The sequence below is a fragment of the Phaseolus vulgaris genome, chromosome 10 (genome assembly GCF_000499845.2).
Source record: "Phaseolus vulgaris cultivar G19833 chromosome 10, P. vulgaris v2.0, whole genome shotgun sequence".
In the NCBI taxonomy this organism is placed as follows: domain Eukaryota; kingdom Viridiplantae; phylum Streptophyta; class Magnoliopsida; order Fabales; family Fabaceae; genus Phaseolus; species Phaseolus vulgaris.
In genome coordinates, this window is record NC_023750.2 from 900,710 (window position 1) to 914,755 (window position 14,046).

General features: G+C 32.3%; 2 protein-coding genes across 3 annotated transcripts; both read left to right on the top strand.

Annotated features, from left to right (window-relative positions):
* Positions 1–1,615: 1,615 nt before the first annotated feature.
* LOC137819000 (uncharacterized) lies at positions 1,616–3,232 on the top strand. Its single transcript, XM_068622690.1, has 4 exons — positions 1,616–1,825; positions 1,908–2,145; positions 2,237–2,392; positions 2,475–3,232. Exons 1-4 carry the CDS (start codon positions 1,658–1,660, stop codon positions 2,930–2,932), a joined length of 1,020 nt encoding a protein of 339 aa, XP_068478791.1. The 5' UTR covers positions 1,616–1,657; the 3' UTR covers positions 2,933–3,232.
* A 3,464-nt stretch (positions 3,233–6,696) lies between these two features.
* Positions 6,697–10,694, top strand: LOC137818744 (uncharacterized). 2 transcript variants are annotated; one of them, XM_068622331.1, is made up of 5 exons: positions 6,828–7,232; positions 8,473–8,651; positions 9,473–9,833; positions 10,033–10,160; positions 10,272–10,694. In XM_068622331.1, the coding sequence occupies exons 1-4, from the start codon at positions 6,861–6,863 to the stop codon at positions 10,120–10,122; spliced, it is 1,002 nt and encodes a 333-aa protein (XP_068478432.1). In that variant the 5' UTR covers positions 6,828–6,860; the 3' UTR covers positions 10,123–10,160; positions 10,272–10,694. The 2 variants fall into 2 exon arrangements, with proteins under 2 accessions (XP_068478431.1, XP_068478432.1); XM_068622330.1 differs by having other exon boundaries at positions 6,697–7,232; positions 10,033–10,694.
* The last annotated feature ends 3,352 nt before the right edge of the window (positions 10,695–14,046 follow it).

A 14,046-nucleotide genomic window follows, 5' to 3' on the forward strand; every position in this document is an offset into this window, starting at 1 on the left:
GATAATAGACTCTAGTTGGGGTTCTCACAATAGCCAAAGAGAAAGTACATCCCGATGACATTGCTACATAACCCCTCTAATTATAAACTTACTCAAACTCAAGTATAGGGTCTCACTCATGATATGTAATAAGTGTGTGTGAAGGAAGAAATATGCATACCCAATTCCCCACTTAGAAAACAATCAAAAAATTCTCAGGCAAATATAACAATATTTTCTACCCTATGGTTTAATAATCCAATAATAAAAAAAACAACAAAGAGGACACACACATGTACAGAAAAGGGAAAAGATAAACACACACAGAAAATCACACTTGTTTTCACATGTTTAATTAATTGGCCCGACTCTCAACCGTTTCTAGTGGAGTCACCATCTATCTTAACTGGGATTTAGGAGGACTTTTTTTGAAAAAAAATTGTTTGTTTATTGATATTTTTAAATTTTAAATTTTTGTATTTGATGTTTTTATTAATTTTTTATATTTTTATCGAAAAAAGTATTGAGTATAAAAAAAACTAAAACTGATGGGTGTATAAATAAAAGAGGGGTGGCAGATAGCAACAGTGCTGCTCGGGATTATTTGACATAGATGGTGCGGATATTAACATGAAGTGGCGAATATGAAATCTACTGGGTCAGAAAAATGGACCGAGGTTTATTTGGTTAAAGCAGTGCAGATATTAAAAGTCGGTGCCAAAAGTGAAATTACTGGGCTAGCATATTGGTCCTAGATTTGTGTACAAAAGGTTGTGCTGATATTAAAAGGGTGATGCAAATAGTGGAAGTTTTGGGATGGAAATATTAATATGGAGGTGCCAAAAGTCATTTAATGCATTAGAGTATGAAGCATTAAAAAGTATGGGCCCATTTTCTTTCAAATGCATGTTTCTCTCTCATTTTGCATACACCTTTTAACAAAAGCAGTGGGCCACACACTCAATTTGAAAAGGCTTCTTCTTCCTTCAACCCCTTCTTTTTTCTTCCTGCACCCCCACAATTTTGTAAATCCCAAAACTTACCTTCACCTTTATTTGAAAAAACTAGAGTTTTTTAGGTTATGGATTCATCAATTCGAAAGTGATTCGTGTTCTTTTTCAAATAAATGAGTGTTTCGAAAGCAACTTGTTGATTTCTGGATTGCTGAATCCTGAATTCTAATTTTTGTTATGGATTGATGGATCCGGAAGAAGAAAGAGTAGTGTGGGTCTTATGTATATTTTTTGGTTTTTAAAAAATAATATGGATATTTTTGTCTTTACATTACATTGTGAGGTGCAGGAAGAAAAACATGGGGTGCGGGAAGAAACTGTATTTAAAAAACTGTCTGGGCCCCATTGAAATCTCTCTGGCCCCACAGTCCATTTGAAAAACTATCTGGGCCCCATATGAAATCTCTCTGGCCCCACACTCCATTTAAAAACTGTTTGGGCCCCACACTCCATATTAAAAACTGTCTGGGCCCATGTTAAAAATGTTAAAAAAGGAAAATGAAATCTAAAAAGGGAAAAAAAAGAAAATATTTAGAGAAAGAAAGATTGCAATGAAGACCCTGGTCAGTAGGTATAAATAAGTGAAGAGTCCCTCTCTTATTCTTCCAAGTTTGAAATTGGGCACTCTGAGAGAAGAAGAAAAAGAAGAAGAAGAAGAAGAAACCATGGTGATGCAAGAAACAGTGAAAGTGGAAGATTCAATGGGAAAGATTAATATTTCTCCTTCTCAAGTTGCATTCATAGTAGATCACTGTGCCAACAATTTATCACAAACACGAGCCACCTTGCGCATGGAGGCACCCTCCCTCTTCGCCGCTTCCCCATTCGGCAAGGTTTCACTTTTCCTCCATTAACAACTCTTTTACTCATTCTTTCTATGAACGTCTCTTTAATTCTTCAATTTTTGTTTTCTAGTCATCCAACACTTCCTTTAATTTGGCCAAAATACTCGCTGATTATATATCTCTGAGACGAGAAAAGATGATCTTGGATCAAGAGAGGTGTGCGATCGTTCAAGAAAAATGTAGAATTCAGAATCTGATGGAGGACATGCACAATGCCGTCAACACTTACAATGCCTTTCAGAGGCCAATCCCGGTGAACGTCCCTGTTAGCAATGTACCCTCTGCAACTTTTCATCAAAACCCTTCTGGTAAAAGCTTCTTTCCCTGTTTAATCGTCATTTCAAAATCAGGAATGGTGTTTTTATGTTTTTAACTCTTATTTGGTTTTGTTTTTGTTAGGTGTTTGTACTGCTACTACCACCGCTTATGTACAGAACCCAAACCCGTGCAATGTGCAGCTGTATAAGAAGAGAAAAAAAAGTGAACCAATGAATGAGCCTACAATTGCAAAAAGACCTCGCGGAAGGCCACCGGGAAAGAAAAACCAACACCGAGGTATAATTGTTTGTCGGTATTAACTATACAGTGTTATTGTCGTGTTCTTCATTTAATTTTTACGGTCTTACTTTATCCTCAGGTCTACAGGTGCTTCCATTGTCAACGAATCAAGCACAGATTTCCACCAACTCACCAATTCTTGAAACACATCCTGTGATGATCACCAATCAATTTTTTCAGCCTGCTTCTACAACGTGTAATAAGGAGCTTGTTTCTCACGGTCAAAACAGAGTTATGGTGGTTGATCCTGAAAAAGAGATTACTTCTAAAGACAGCTTTCGCAATTCTCTTATCAATTCAGATACTAACCAGCACTCCTCTCCTATGCCTCAAAGTCTGAAAAATTACATACCAAATGAGGATTCCACCCTTCACATGGAAACTCAGAACCACCAGTCACACATGGATCTATCACACATTGATTTTGCTTTAGATACGGGGTACTGGTCAAACTTTTCATTAGAAAGCATGGAAACCTTGGATGGTATTTTTTCTGATCATCCACCGCCTTCAACTCATTCCGAGGGTAATGCATAGAGATATCTTTTGATGCTGCAATGAAATCTGACACCAAGGGGACCTGCTGTGGATAACACTATTATTTAGTTTATCAGCTTTTGAACATTAGATAATAGTTTATTAGCTTTTTGGTCATTAGATAAGGCTATCGATCTTTGATTGTACATGTACACTACGAATATATTGTATTGTACCTTCTAATGAATAAAATTTTCAAATTGTTTCATTAAACCTTTTATTTGTTCTTTTCTTTCTATGCGTTCTTTCGTCAAATTTGGCTTAGAGAATATGGTGGTGTACCATACTGATAGCTGAGTGCAAAATTCAAAATGATTGATTGTGCTATGTTCCACAACATGATGTGAAATAACTGTGCCACTGGCTGGTGGTTTCACACTTTACTTTAAATTTCTAACTCAAATGTGTTGTTCTGTCACTTTCTCCTCCTGTGATTATTATTCTTTCCTGATCAACTTGTTTAAGATGACATCTACATTTCTGCAGGAAAGCAAGACTGTGGGTGCTGATGTAAATTGGGGAGTAAGATTCAAAGATATAGAAGATATTAGTATTTTCTTTAGCTATGTCATGATTTTATATTTCTAAACCTTACTATATAAAAAAATCATTCAAAATGTTGACATAAGTTTTTCCAGTGTGAGCACCTCCTAATAAATCTTTGGAAGGAGGTCTCATTACTATTGCAGTGTTGTGGAGTGCAGGGGTGCACTTTCACTCTGAAGGTATTTTTTCAGTTTTATAAGTTTTAGCTGGTGTGCTTCTTTTCATGTCGTGTTAAATTTCTGAAACTCATGTATTATTATCTATGATAATGTTTCTTGTATCTTCTGAGTCTACAAAATTAAAATTTGTAAATATGCTTTAGATAAAAAACAGAAGGAAAGGTCCTGACGAACCTGCAAAGTTTATGGGTTGTGGGGACTGTGAAAATCTGAGTCATTCTGTAATGGTAAATATTGAAAAATCAAAAGTTTTAATGTCTATTTTCTCTCTACAAGTGTTTTATTAATTGTTTTAAGGTCCAATTTTGTGTTTGATATTCTCATCATAGGTTCCTCTTGCTGCTGCTAATGTGGAAATACTCCAAAGAATTGTAAAGCAGCTGTTTGGATGTTTTTACATAGGTATCTTAACTCAGACCTGCCTATTCTTTAAATGTATGCCATGCTTGGCAAAGCATACTTCTGGCTCTATTTTTTTGTTTTCTTTTCAAAGTTCTATCATGAAACATCCAAAAATATAAGTATTGTTTTTCTATTAGCTAATACGAACCTACATGTTTTCTGCCCTTTTAATGAATGTATATCTAAGCAGCAGTATGGAATCTATTGGTTTATAACTGAATGTGTGAATCATTTACTGCATTTGCTTTTGTTAATAATAATAGATATAAACTCTTTCAGTTAAAAGGAACGGGGTGAGGGAAAATAAATTAATTGTTGTATACTCTTACAAATGACAAAAACCATTATAATAAGTATTCAATTCAAGGCTAATTTAGTCATGAAAAAAATTAAGTACTTTCCTTAAAATCCACCCAAAATTAGAGGGGTAGGCAAATAGGAGAATGGTGGATTTGATCCCCTTCCCTCTTTGAAATCATTGAACCAAAGTAGTTATTGAAGAAACAACATCTTCATTAGGTGATAGAATGAGGTTAGCTATATGGATCAATTGATCCCATCAGTCCATCTCCTTTTTGTCAAATGCTCTCTCCTGAAATATTCTTCTTTGTTCTTCTACTACTACTATCAAATGGAGAGTTAAAGAAAACACAATACTATGTTAATAAAATATAGAATATGAGATATTGTACAGTAGATATGGAGTTAAAAGGTTATACTTGAAAAGAAAACTAAAAATATATTCTGTAATTCTGATAATTTATATCAGTAAGTACAACATATATAAAGTGTAGACATGAAGCATATATTTGATAGGGACTTGGATATTGTGAGATGCTTAAGTCTCACATTGAGTAGTAGTATGAGATATTCATGGATTATTTAAGTATTTGATTTTTCCTCCTTAATAGCTAACTTTTGAGGGTGAGTTCCTGTAGTGTTTGGATGCTTATCAATTGGTATTTAAACTGGTTGTGTTGGCGTATCGCAAAGGGCTACTACATGTGGTTGTAATTGGTGGAGGGTTCTAACAACAAGGAAGTTGAGTGATGGTGCTATGATAGAAATTTGGGTATTATATGGGTATCTAAGTCCCCATCGAATAGTATTATGAGATGCTAGGTGAAGTGTTTAAGGACTTCATTCTCCCTCTTTAATACCTAGCTTTTGAGGGTGGATTTCTAAGTGTTTGGATGTTTATCAATATTTTTATTTTTTTGTTAATTTATAGTAGTTGGTACACAGATATATAGAGATTTTCCTTTGGCTTCTAAGCAAACCCCTAGGTACCATTTTTCTCAATTACACTCATCTCCTCATTTATGACTAATATAAAAAGCTGTGTATTGACAAGAGAGTCCTAATATAAAAAGTTGTGTATTGACAAAGGGAATCCTAATCTAATGAACATCCTTCTCTTAAATTTAAGCTTTTAGCAGGGTTGTTGATCCTGTCATTGTATTAGATCGAGTGGTTAAGATTTGTTGGAGATCCCACATCGACTAGAGATTAAAGCCTTTCATTGTAAATAAGTGGGTGCAAGCCTCAATCCTATTAGCCGGTTTTATGGGGTTGAGTTAGGCTTAAAGTCCACTTTGTAATATGGTATTAGATCCATTTTCGAGCCTACCCATACGAGTATTTGTTGGATTTATCAGGCACCACCCATAATATGTTATCCAAGCCATTCTTTTAGATGAAATTTCAGTTTGGATCTAATGGCGTGCTTGGTGATTGGGAGGAGAATTTGGTTGTAATATCTTGTCATTATTCATCTTGGTGATTGCTTGTGTGTAGAGAATGAAGTCAGGTATAGTTCTCAATCTATATTTCTGGTTGTTTAATGATTATGCAGATTTCTGTTTTGCTTCTAACTTGGGAGTCATATTTTAGATCATTGCTGCACACATGCTATTTAGTCATGTAGTTTATATTACTTCTTCAATCCTAGGTTAGAAAATCAGAAATTGATTGGATAGTAGTTTATATGCATTAAAGTTTACATGCCAACTTTTAATTGTATAGGATTTTGTATACTAAAAAAGTGCTACTCCCATGAAAAGCAAATGGCTAGAAACAGAGCCTTCACTCTTCTCCCATGAGATATACATTTTAACTTGGAAACTGAACTAGCATAACAAAGAAACATCTTCCAAATAAAATGTTGGTAGAGTTTTCAAATAAAATGAATAAAAGCTTCATAAAAGAATCCTAAAACTTAAAAGAAAAAATGCTGCCTGAATATATAGATCCAAAAGAATATCAAAAAGTTAAATTAACTCATGTACTTCAATTTTTATTTTATTTACAAATAACATTTTATTCAAAAGTTATATCATCTGAATATCTTTTTATTTCCATTTATTAAACTCCTAACTATTGCCAATTAAATTCTAGATTTAATAACCATTCACCACTTTATTAATATCAAAATGTAAATTTGATCATTTATTTTTTCGTATATTTTTTATATTTTATTAATGTTAAATTTTTAATAAAGTGATGACGTATGATAAAAAATGTTAAAACAATAAAACCAAGCCCAAACAGTGTTGTTTAATGTAATAAAATTTTGTATTTTTTCTACCTTTTCATGTCTCTTTCCTTTAAAAATTGAAGAAATTTAATTGAAAGATTGAAAGTAAAATGAGCAAAGTATGGAATTGGATAATAAATTTTAAATTATAATAATTGTGTGATAAAATGTTTTATTAATTTTAGTAATTTTTATTATATTTTTTATTATATAAAAAGGCAAAGGAGTATCTTCATAGTATTGTTCCTGGGTAGAAGAAGAAGATATGAGAGGATTGTTTCTTCCATGGAATCCATTGCGCTTCCACACTCTCACTTTTTCTTCCCTTCCAAACAGAGCCTTAACCCTCTCAGCTTCCGTGGAGTCCCTCTCTCAGGTGAGCGCGCGCGAGAGGAGGCGTGAGAAGAGCGAGAGAAGAGAGAGAAAGAGCGGCGCGAACTGGAAGGAGGAGGTGGAGATGAAACTCATCGAGAAGCCGAAGAAGAAAGGTTCGTGGATGGATGAACTGAACCTCGACAACCTCGCCAAGTTGGGTCTCCAATGGTGGGTCATTCGGGTTTCAAGGATTAAGGGTCACGACATCGCACAACTCCTCGCTCGCTCCCTCGCTATCCACTATCCCGACATCCAATTTAAGGTAAGGTTGTTGTTCTTTCGTTATCTGCATTGACAGTGTTTTGTGTTCTTTCGGATTTGGTAACTCTTCTTTAGAAGATAAGGTTACTATTCTTTGTTTCCATCTTTTGTTTTACAAAATATGATTTTTTTTATAACCATATCTTTGGCACATGAATGAATGCATGGATAAAGTGCCATGAATAAAGCATGAGATTAGAGTAAAAGTTGTATATTTTTTATTGGACCCTTGTATTTGTTTGTATATTTTTTTTAATCTGAAACTTTTTATTAGCATTATTTTCTATTAGTTAATTACATAGTTTATTGTATGTGTCTGATTAGTGGATGCCATATGCTTATGCTCACTTTTTTTTTCAGAAAATTTTAGACTCATTTTGATGAAGTTTATGTTATCTGAGAAAAAGATTTTCTGGGCTACTGAGTAGAACTTTTGATTCTTATTTTGAAATTGTTAATTCAAGATAAAAAATCTTCTTTGACTTATCAATCATTCATGGTTGTGGCGTCTTCTGATCTTCTTCTGCATTTTCTAGCTTTTCGTAATTAGTTGAAAATTGATAAAAGTGGTCTGTGTTTCCTAATTCGTGATTTAGAATTTATTAGTACAAGTATTCACGGGCCTTGTTGACTCTGATTGAGAACCTGATATGGTGTACCATACTGATAAGTTGCATACAAAAGTTCAAATAAGTTTTCAAACACTGGTACTTACAATAACAGCTTCATAATTAAGGTTGTAAATAAGATTTTGTTGAAATGTTTTTAACTAATATAGTTTCTCAAACATATTCCTAAAGTTAAAAATGAAGACAAGTTAGATGTAGTTAAGTGTTTTCTGTGTGCTCTAGAATTTAAATTGGAAATTCACTTCAGTAGCATATGTTGATGTTTAATGTGAACCTTTATTACACAGAGCATTAAGATGAAAAACTCAGTCTGATCAGTTAACAACATAAATGGCTTAAAGAATTGCATTGATGTTTTGCCTTAAAATAATAGCTTAAAAATATCTAAATCATGCAGTGTTGCAGATTTTAGCTTGAACAAGTGGTTCTTAGTTTGCAGTTAGTTTTTATAAAAACTGTTGGCCATTGACCATGGTACTTGGTGTTTGTAGCAAACAGCATCACTAGCTTAGGAGATGAAGATGAAAATAAAAATTAAATTGAGGAGTGAATGACAAGTGATGTTTCATATAAGTTTATTTTATTTATTGACGTGCTAGTGTATGATTTTAGATTTATGTTCCATCTGTCAATGAGAAAAGGAGATTGAAGAATGGTTCCTTCTCTGTTAAACCAAGGCAATTGTTCCCAGGATGTGTTTTCTTGAGATGTGTGATGAACAAAGAACTACATGACTTCATAAGAGAGTATGATGGTGTTGGAGGATTTATTGGTTCCCAGGTTGGAAACACGTAAGCTTCTGCTGCTTCTGCCTTCTGTCTTTTTAGAATTTTGTTGTAAATCTTTCTATGAAAAGTTGGGCTCTTGTGCAAGGCAAGATGTCCTCAATTCATTAGTTATGATAAAGAGATATGACTACAATCTGGAAAACGATTCACACAAGAAACCATCTCAATGAAACTTCTTATTTTTTGTTTACTTGACAGGTTAATCAATGTTGAAGTACAGTTTTTTAAAGTTACAGTGTACTGAATGGAAAGTTTAAAACATGCAGACTCTATGTGAATAATTTTCTCTTGTAGGTAAAAAAATAAGCAAAAATGGAATAAATTCCTCCATTAGAAGTACAGGAGAAGAAAATAAAAAATAAAAATAAAAAACTCTCAAAGTTAAAAATAACTTATGCATAAGTTGAAATAATTTTATTTTGGATAAGCTCAATGATTTTAACTTCTCAAAAAAGCTGATTTTACTTATGCATTTGTGAATCTAATAAGAAAACATATTTATCATCTAATTGTAGTTCATGGGTGAAGCTTATTTCATTTTTCTAGTTTTTTATAAGTGTTTATGAATAAACGGATCAAAACAAGGTTATATTGTCTTGAGAAGTGACACCTATTCCTGATTAAGTTATGATGATTTGAGTTGCTAACCTTTTCTAAGATTACAAACAGGTGGTGTCTTTTTTTAAGTTTGCATATATACGATTTAAGTTTTAATTAATGATTTCAGATGTTGAAAATATCAAAAATCTAATGTCTTTAATGCATATTTTTCCCTGTTCCTGTTTAGAACGATTAAAAACTCTTGATTATTTTCACTTGTGCAGAAAGAGAATGATCAATAGACCTAAGCCATTATCTTCTGAAGATGTGGATGCAATCTTCAGACAAGCAAAAGAAGAACAAGAAAAAACTGACCAAGCTTTTGAGGAAGAAGAGAAAAAAGCTGCTCTAATAGCTGGGATTCGTAATACAGAATCAGAACCCCATGATGTTTTGAATGCTATTGTTGATACTAAATCTAAAAGGAGGAATAGGAAAACTTCTGACCAGGTCACAGGCACAAATGCCTCTTCTAATCGAAACAAATATAAACTCTTTGTGCCAGGTGCCACTGTTCTTGTTGTATCTGGAACCTTTTCAGGGTTTACAGGCACTCTCAAGAAGTTCAATCGAAAAACTAAAATGGTTAGCTTCTTCCTTGGCAAGCTTAAATTGGCATAGCAATTTCTGTTCAGGACATACATGTGATTAAAATTGCTAGAATGCTGTTATGAAATAAAACTGACTATGCAAGCTGTAAATAACGTGTCAATTTGTGGGTCAAATAGTTATGTCAAAAAATTTTCGCACTTGTTTGTAGACTTATATAGCCTTCTTCATGCAGGCCACTGTGCATTTCACTCTATTTGGGAAAGAGAACATAGCAGACATAGATGTTAATGAAATTGATCTAGAGACAAATCATGGCCGGTAGGGTTTTCTCCCGTGATGGTATAATTCACGCGTTTGGCGGTAATCATAAAACATTTGTATCTCCATATCTTTGAATTAGTGGTATCTAGAAAAAGAAGAAGCTTTGAGGAGTTGCACACTGAATACCCTTTAGGCCTTTTCCATTTGTAGATGAAGCTGGGTTATTTCTATGGAAATATAAATGCATCTTATATCTGACCAGTGCTTGCTTGTGTATTATGAGTCTGAAGAAGTAAAGGAATTTGCTGTTAGTAGCTTAGCAGGACACATACTGGTGCTTCATTCCCAAGATTGAAATCTGAGATGTCTATGCACTAGAGGCCAAAAATTTGAGGTTTGTAATTGCATTATGGTGTTTGCTAATCTACATTTCCCAAATGATTCCCTCTGGCTCGCAAAAAAGATTCATAATTTTATATCTTAAATGTAGTGATTATTAAGTTGAAAAACATGAGTTGGATTTGTACTACTTTAAATAAAAACAAATTAGGATGACATGACCTAGTTTCCTTATGTGCATGTTACTTTAATTATTTTTGGAAAAACAATAAAAGTGATTATTCCCAGTTCTGATTTCTGAATCTTGGCAATGCCTTAGGTTTAGTGCCATTTCTAATCAAGTTGGTGTCAAATTGTAATACCAGATATAATGTATTGATCTGTTGCCATTAACATTTGTTGGTTTTTTTCTCACAAATGATCGAAAGTAACATATTCTCATTTGCATAAAGATAAGTTGCATTTCTCCCAACGTTTTAAGTTGCTTTTTAGCCAATTCAATAGTTATTGGAATGTTGGTTGTTAGAAGTCATTTCTACTGATTCTATGAGAAGAAGAACAATGTATCAAGGCATCACTTGAATCTATTACCCTTGATTGATAATGTTATCATTTATCCATGTTTTGAAAATCACCCTAGTTGTTGAATTTAAAATGTATGTTGTATTGTTTTTAGTTCCAAAATATGCATTCTTCTACCAAACATTAGCGACTACACGTTGAAGTAAAAGGCATTGTGTGATTGGGAGAAAAGACTTTGACCAATCAGATTTCTTTTGACAGATATTAGTTATTATGGGTCTGCTTATTCAATGCAGCTAAAATGTCATTTTTTGTTTAAATTATAAAATTCTAAAAATAACTTTTGAAGAAATAAAAACTGAAACAAATGTGACTACACATTTCAAAGGTGCAGTTGAGGATTCTTCATGCTCTATGTTGTGTAGAAATCACGTTTAATGATATCAATCAACCAGTAAACTTATTGAATAAATAAGAATGTTTGCTGCATCAATAAATTTATTAAACTACTGATTGCAACTTTGCATGATAACTGTTTGGAACTAAAATGTGTACAGAATCTTCAATAAGAAATGGCTTCCTATCACAAACCAAGAAACAAATACTAGTGTTAGATGAACTAAACTTCAAGGTGAATGAAAGAAAATTCAAGAACTAGTAAATACCTTTCACAGTTGTTGGCAGCATGCTGTACGGCTTTTATCTGTTCATTGTAAACAGTTATGAAACTGAAACAGAGAAAGGGTAAATAAATAGTTTAACTGAATCATAGGAAGAGATTCATCCGAGTTGCTCTGTAAGTGTTTTCAACAATTGTTGTCATGTGTCCTTTTCTTATGTCCTTTTGTATCTCAGGTTGGTTTCTTACTAAAAAAGTTCATGTTGAATTAGGACTTATGACCCAAAAAGAAGAGGAAGTTAAGTGGACCAGTGTAGAAGTTTAACTGAACTTATTCAAGACTTCAAGAGTCACTAATTCAACAAAAGTTGCTTCTTAGCTATAGCATATTTCGACCATTATTCTTAGCTTCTCCTTACAATTACTCAACGTTTAAATATATAACAAATATTAAATAAAGTATAAATTTTAAATTCTTAATAAATTCCTTATTACATGCTTTCATTAAATATTTTTAAAATTTTAGCAAGAAACACTTTTTTTATGCAGCTTAAAACAAGGATTTGGTTCACAAAAGTAGTCCAGTTGTTGAGATCATTTTTCAATTTATTAAGTGAACTATTTTCCACTTAAGTTTTTTAACAATTTAGTTCATGTCAATATTTTTTATAAATCATATTGAAAACTGAACAAATAAACTATTATATCATTTTACTGAAACTTTCACGTTTGTCTTAAATAAATAAAAGGTTGGTGCAAATTTAAAAGTTTTAAAATCTGGAATTCCTCTGTAATTAAAGACTTTATATAGACATTTTATTTACACAAAGTGTTCTACTTACCTAAGTTCTTTCGTACATTATTAAAAATGTACAAAATCTCTTCAAGAGTGGCATAATACTATAAAAATAACCAGCAACTAATTAATTTAGTAATAAGAACCAGTGATTAATAATCGATCCGTCCATCTTACACATTCTCTAATAACAAGTTTAACAGCTAATGTGACAAATTTTTGTTTGGATCCATTTAACTAATTAATTTTTGGAGTAGGACTTGAAGAATTCAAATCATTAGATTATTTAATTGGACATATTTTATTAAAAAAAGAAGAGCTTGATGATGATTTGGGTTTGAAGTTGCGATAATAAATGAGAATTTCTTTTTTTATTTTTCTTTTAATTTTTAGTAGATTAATGAATCATTTGACTTGTTAATAACAAATTTTCCTTTAACACCTCTCTACCATCTCGCGCACTTCTATATTTTTCTTTAATTCCACCAATATTCTTCTAAGTATGGTGAAGAATGTAGTGTATTCTTCTTAATTTTTAAGTAGTGGAAGTGGTGGTTGTTTATGTTGGTGGTTGAGATAAGTTTTGTGATGTTTTGATTAAAAAACCACAAAACTTAAAATTAGTAAGGTTTAAAAATGAAGTACAAAACCTAGAAAAAAAATAGTAAGGTTAAAAAATGATGTACTAAACTAAAAAAAATTATCTTCGCATTGAAGAACGTCAAATACTACAAATCTTCTCGTCAATCCTCTCACACACACTCAAATGATGAAGCTGCTCTCTCAAATGCTGAAAAATCCTACACTTAAAAGGGGAGGTATAGGAGTAGGAATATAAATAAGAAGTTATGTTTCATTTAGAATTATTTAAATTAAAAAAATTGACTTTTCATAGTTAATATGGATATCAAAAGGAAGAAAACATTTGATATGAAAAACATGCTACATTTATATTGGATGATGGAGATCTTTGGACTATGTTCTGAATTTTAAAAAGTTGCCCTTGAATTTCAAAATTACTCTTATATTCCAGTTTTGAAGTAGATCTGGAAATCATTTCTCACAAGGGACCAAGGAAAATTAAAAAGTCAACGGTATGTTTGTGAGATTCAAGCATGAAGCTCTGAGCAGTGAGCACTAAAGACAAGGAGTCTATGTTTGATTTTTGAAGGAAAATAAACCCTAGTTTTGAGGTAATGTCGTACAACATCATAATAGCTTGCATAAGGGAAAATACTACAAATGTTCCTCTTACGTGTAACTCTTCTTATCAACCATTTGAATTCATTAATGTTTCCTTGCCTTTCTGCTAAATTTTGTAAAGTAATTTACATCTAACGAATTGCTTGTTGGAGAAAGTTATATTAATATCCATGTTTTATTATATACCATGACATATAAGATAAATGATAAATACTTTCACTACCATACATAATGTCTTCTAGTCACTTTTTTTTATTCATATAAAGTTATATCTCATGTACTTATGTTTATATATGAACATTTTATATATCGAACTAGATATTTATGAATGATTTGATAACAATCCGATTTTAGATGATACGATAAAAAATAAATTTAAGTGTAATTTATTCTCAAATAACCAAGAAATGTTCTAAAAGTCAATCCAGAACAAATGTTTGAAACACCAAACTTGCAAAAGGTATTGCAATTTTGAACTAAATAAGTTCAAAGAAAAACGAATAGGA

Bases quoted from the DNA above. Each gene is read 5' to 3' on its own strand.
- LOC137819000 (XM_068622690.1), top strand. From the start codon at position 1,658: ATGGTGATGCAAGAAACAGTGAAAGTGGAAGATTCAATGGGAAAGATT. The intron at 1,826-1,907 runs GTTTCACTTTTC...TTTGTTTTCTAG, and splicing joins CCGCTTCCCCATTCGGCAAG to TCATCCAACACTTCCTTTAA. The intron at 2,146-2,236 runs GTAAAAGCTTCT...TGTTTTTGTTAG, and splicing joins TTTTCATCAAAACCCTTCTG to GTGTTTGTACTGCTACTACC.
- LOC137818744 (XM_068622330.1), top strand. From the start codon at position 6,861: ATGAGAGGATTGTTTCTTCCATGGAATCCATTGCGCTTCCACACTCTC. The intron at 7,233-8,472 runs GTAAGGTTGTTG...GTATGATTTTAG, and splicing joins ATCCCGACATCCAATTTAAG to ATTTATGTTCCATCTGTCAA. The intron at 8,652-9,472 runs GTAAGCTTCTGC...TCACTTGTGCAG, and splicing joins GGTTCCCAGGTTGGAAACAC to AAAGAGAATGATCAATAGAC.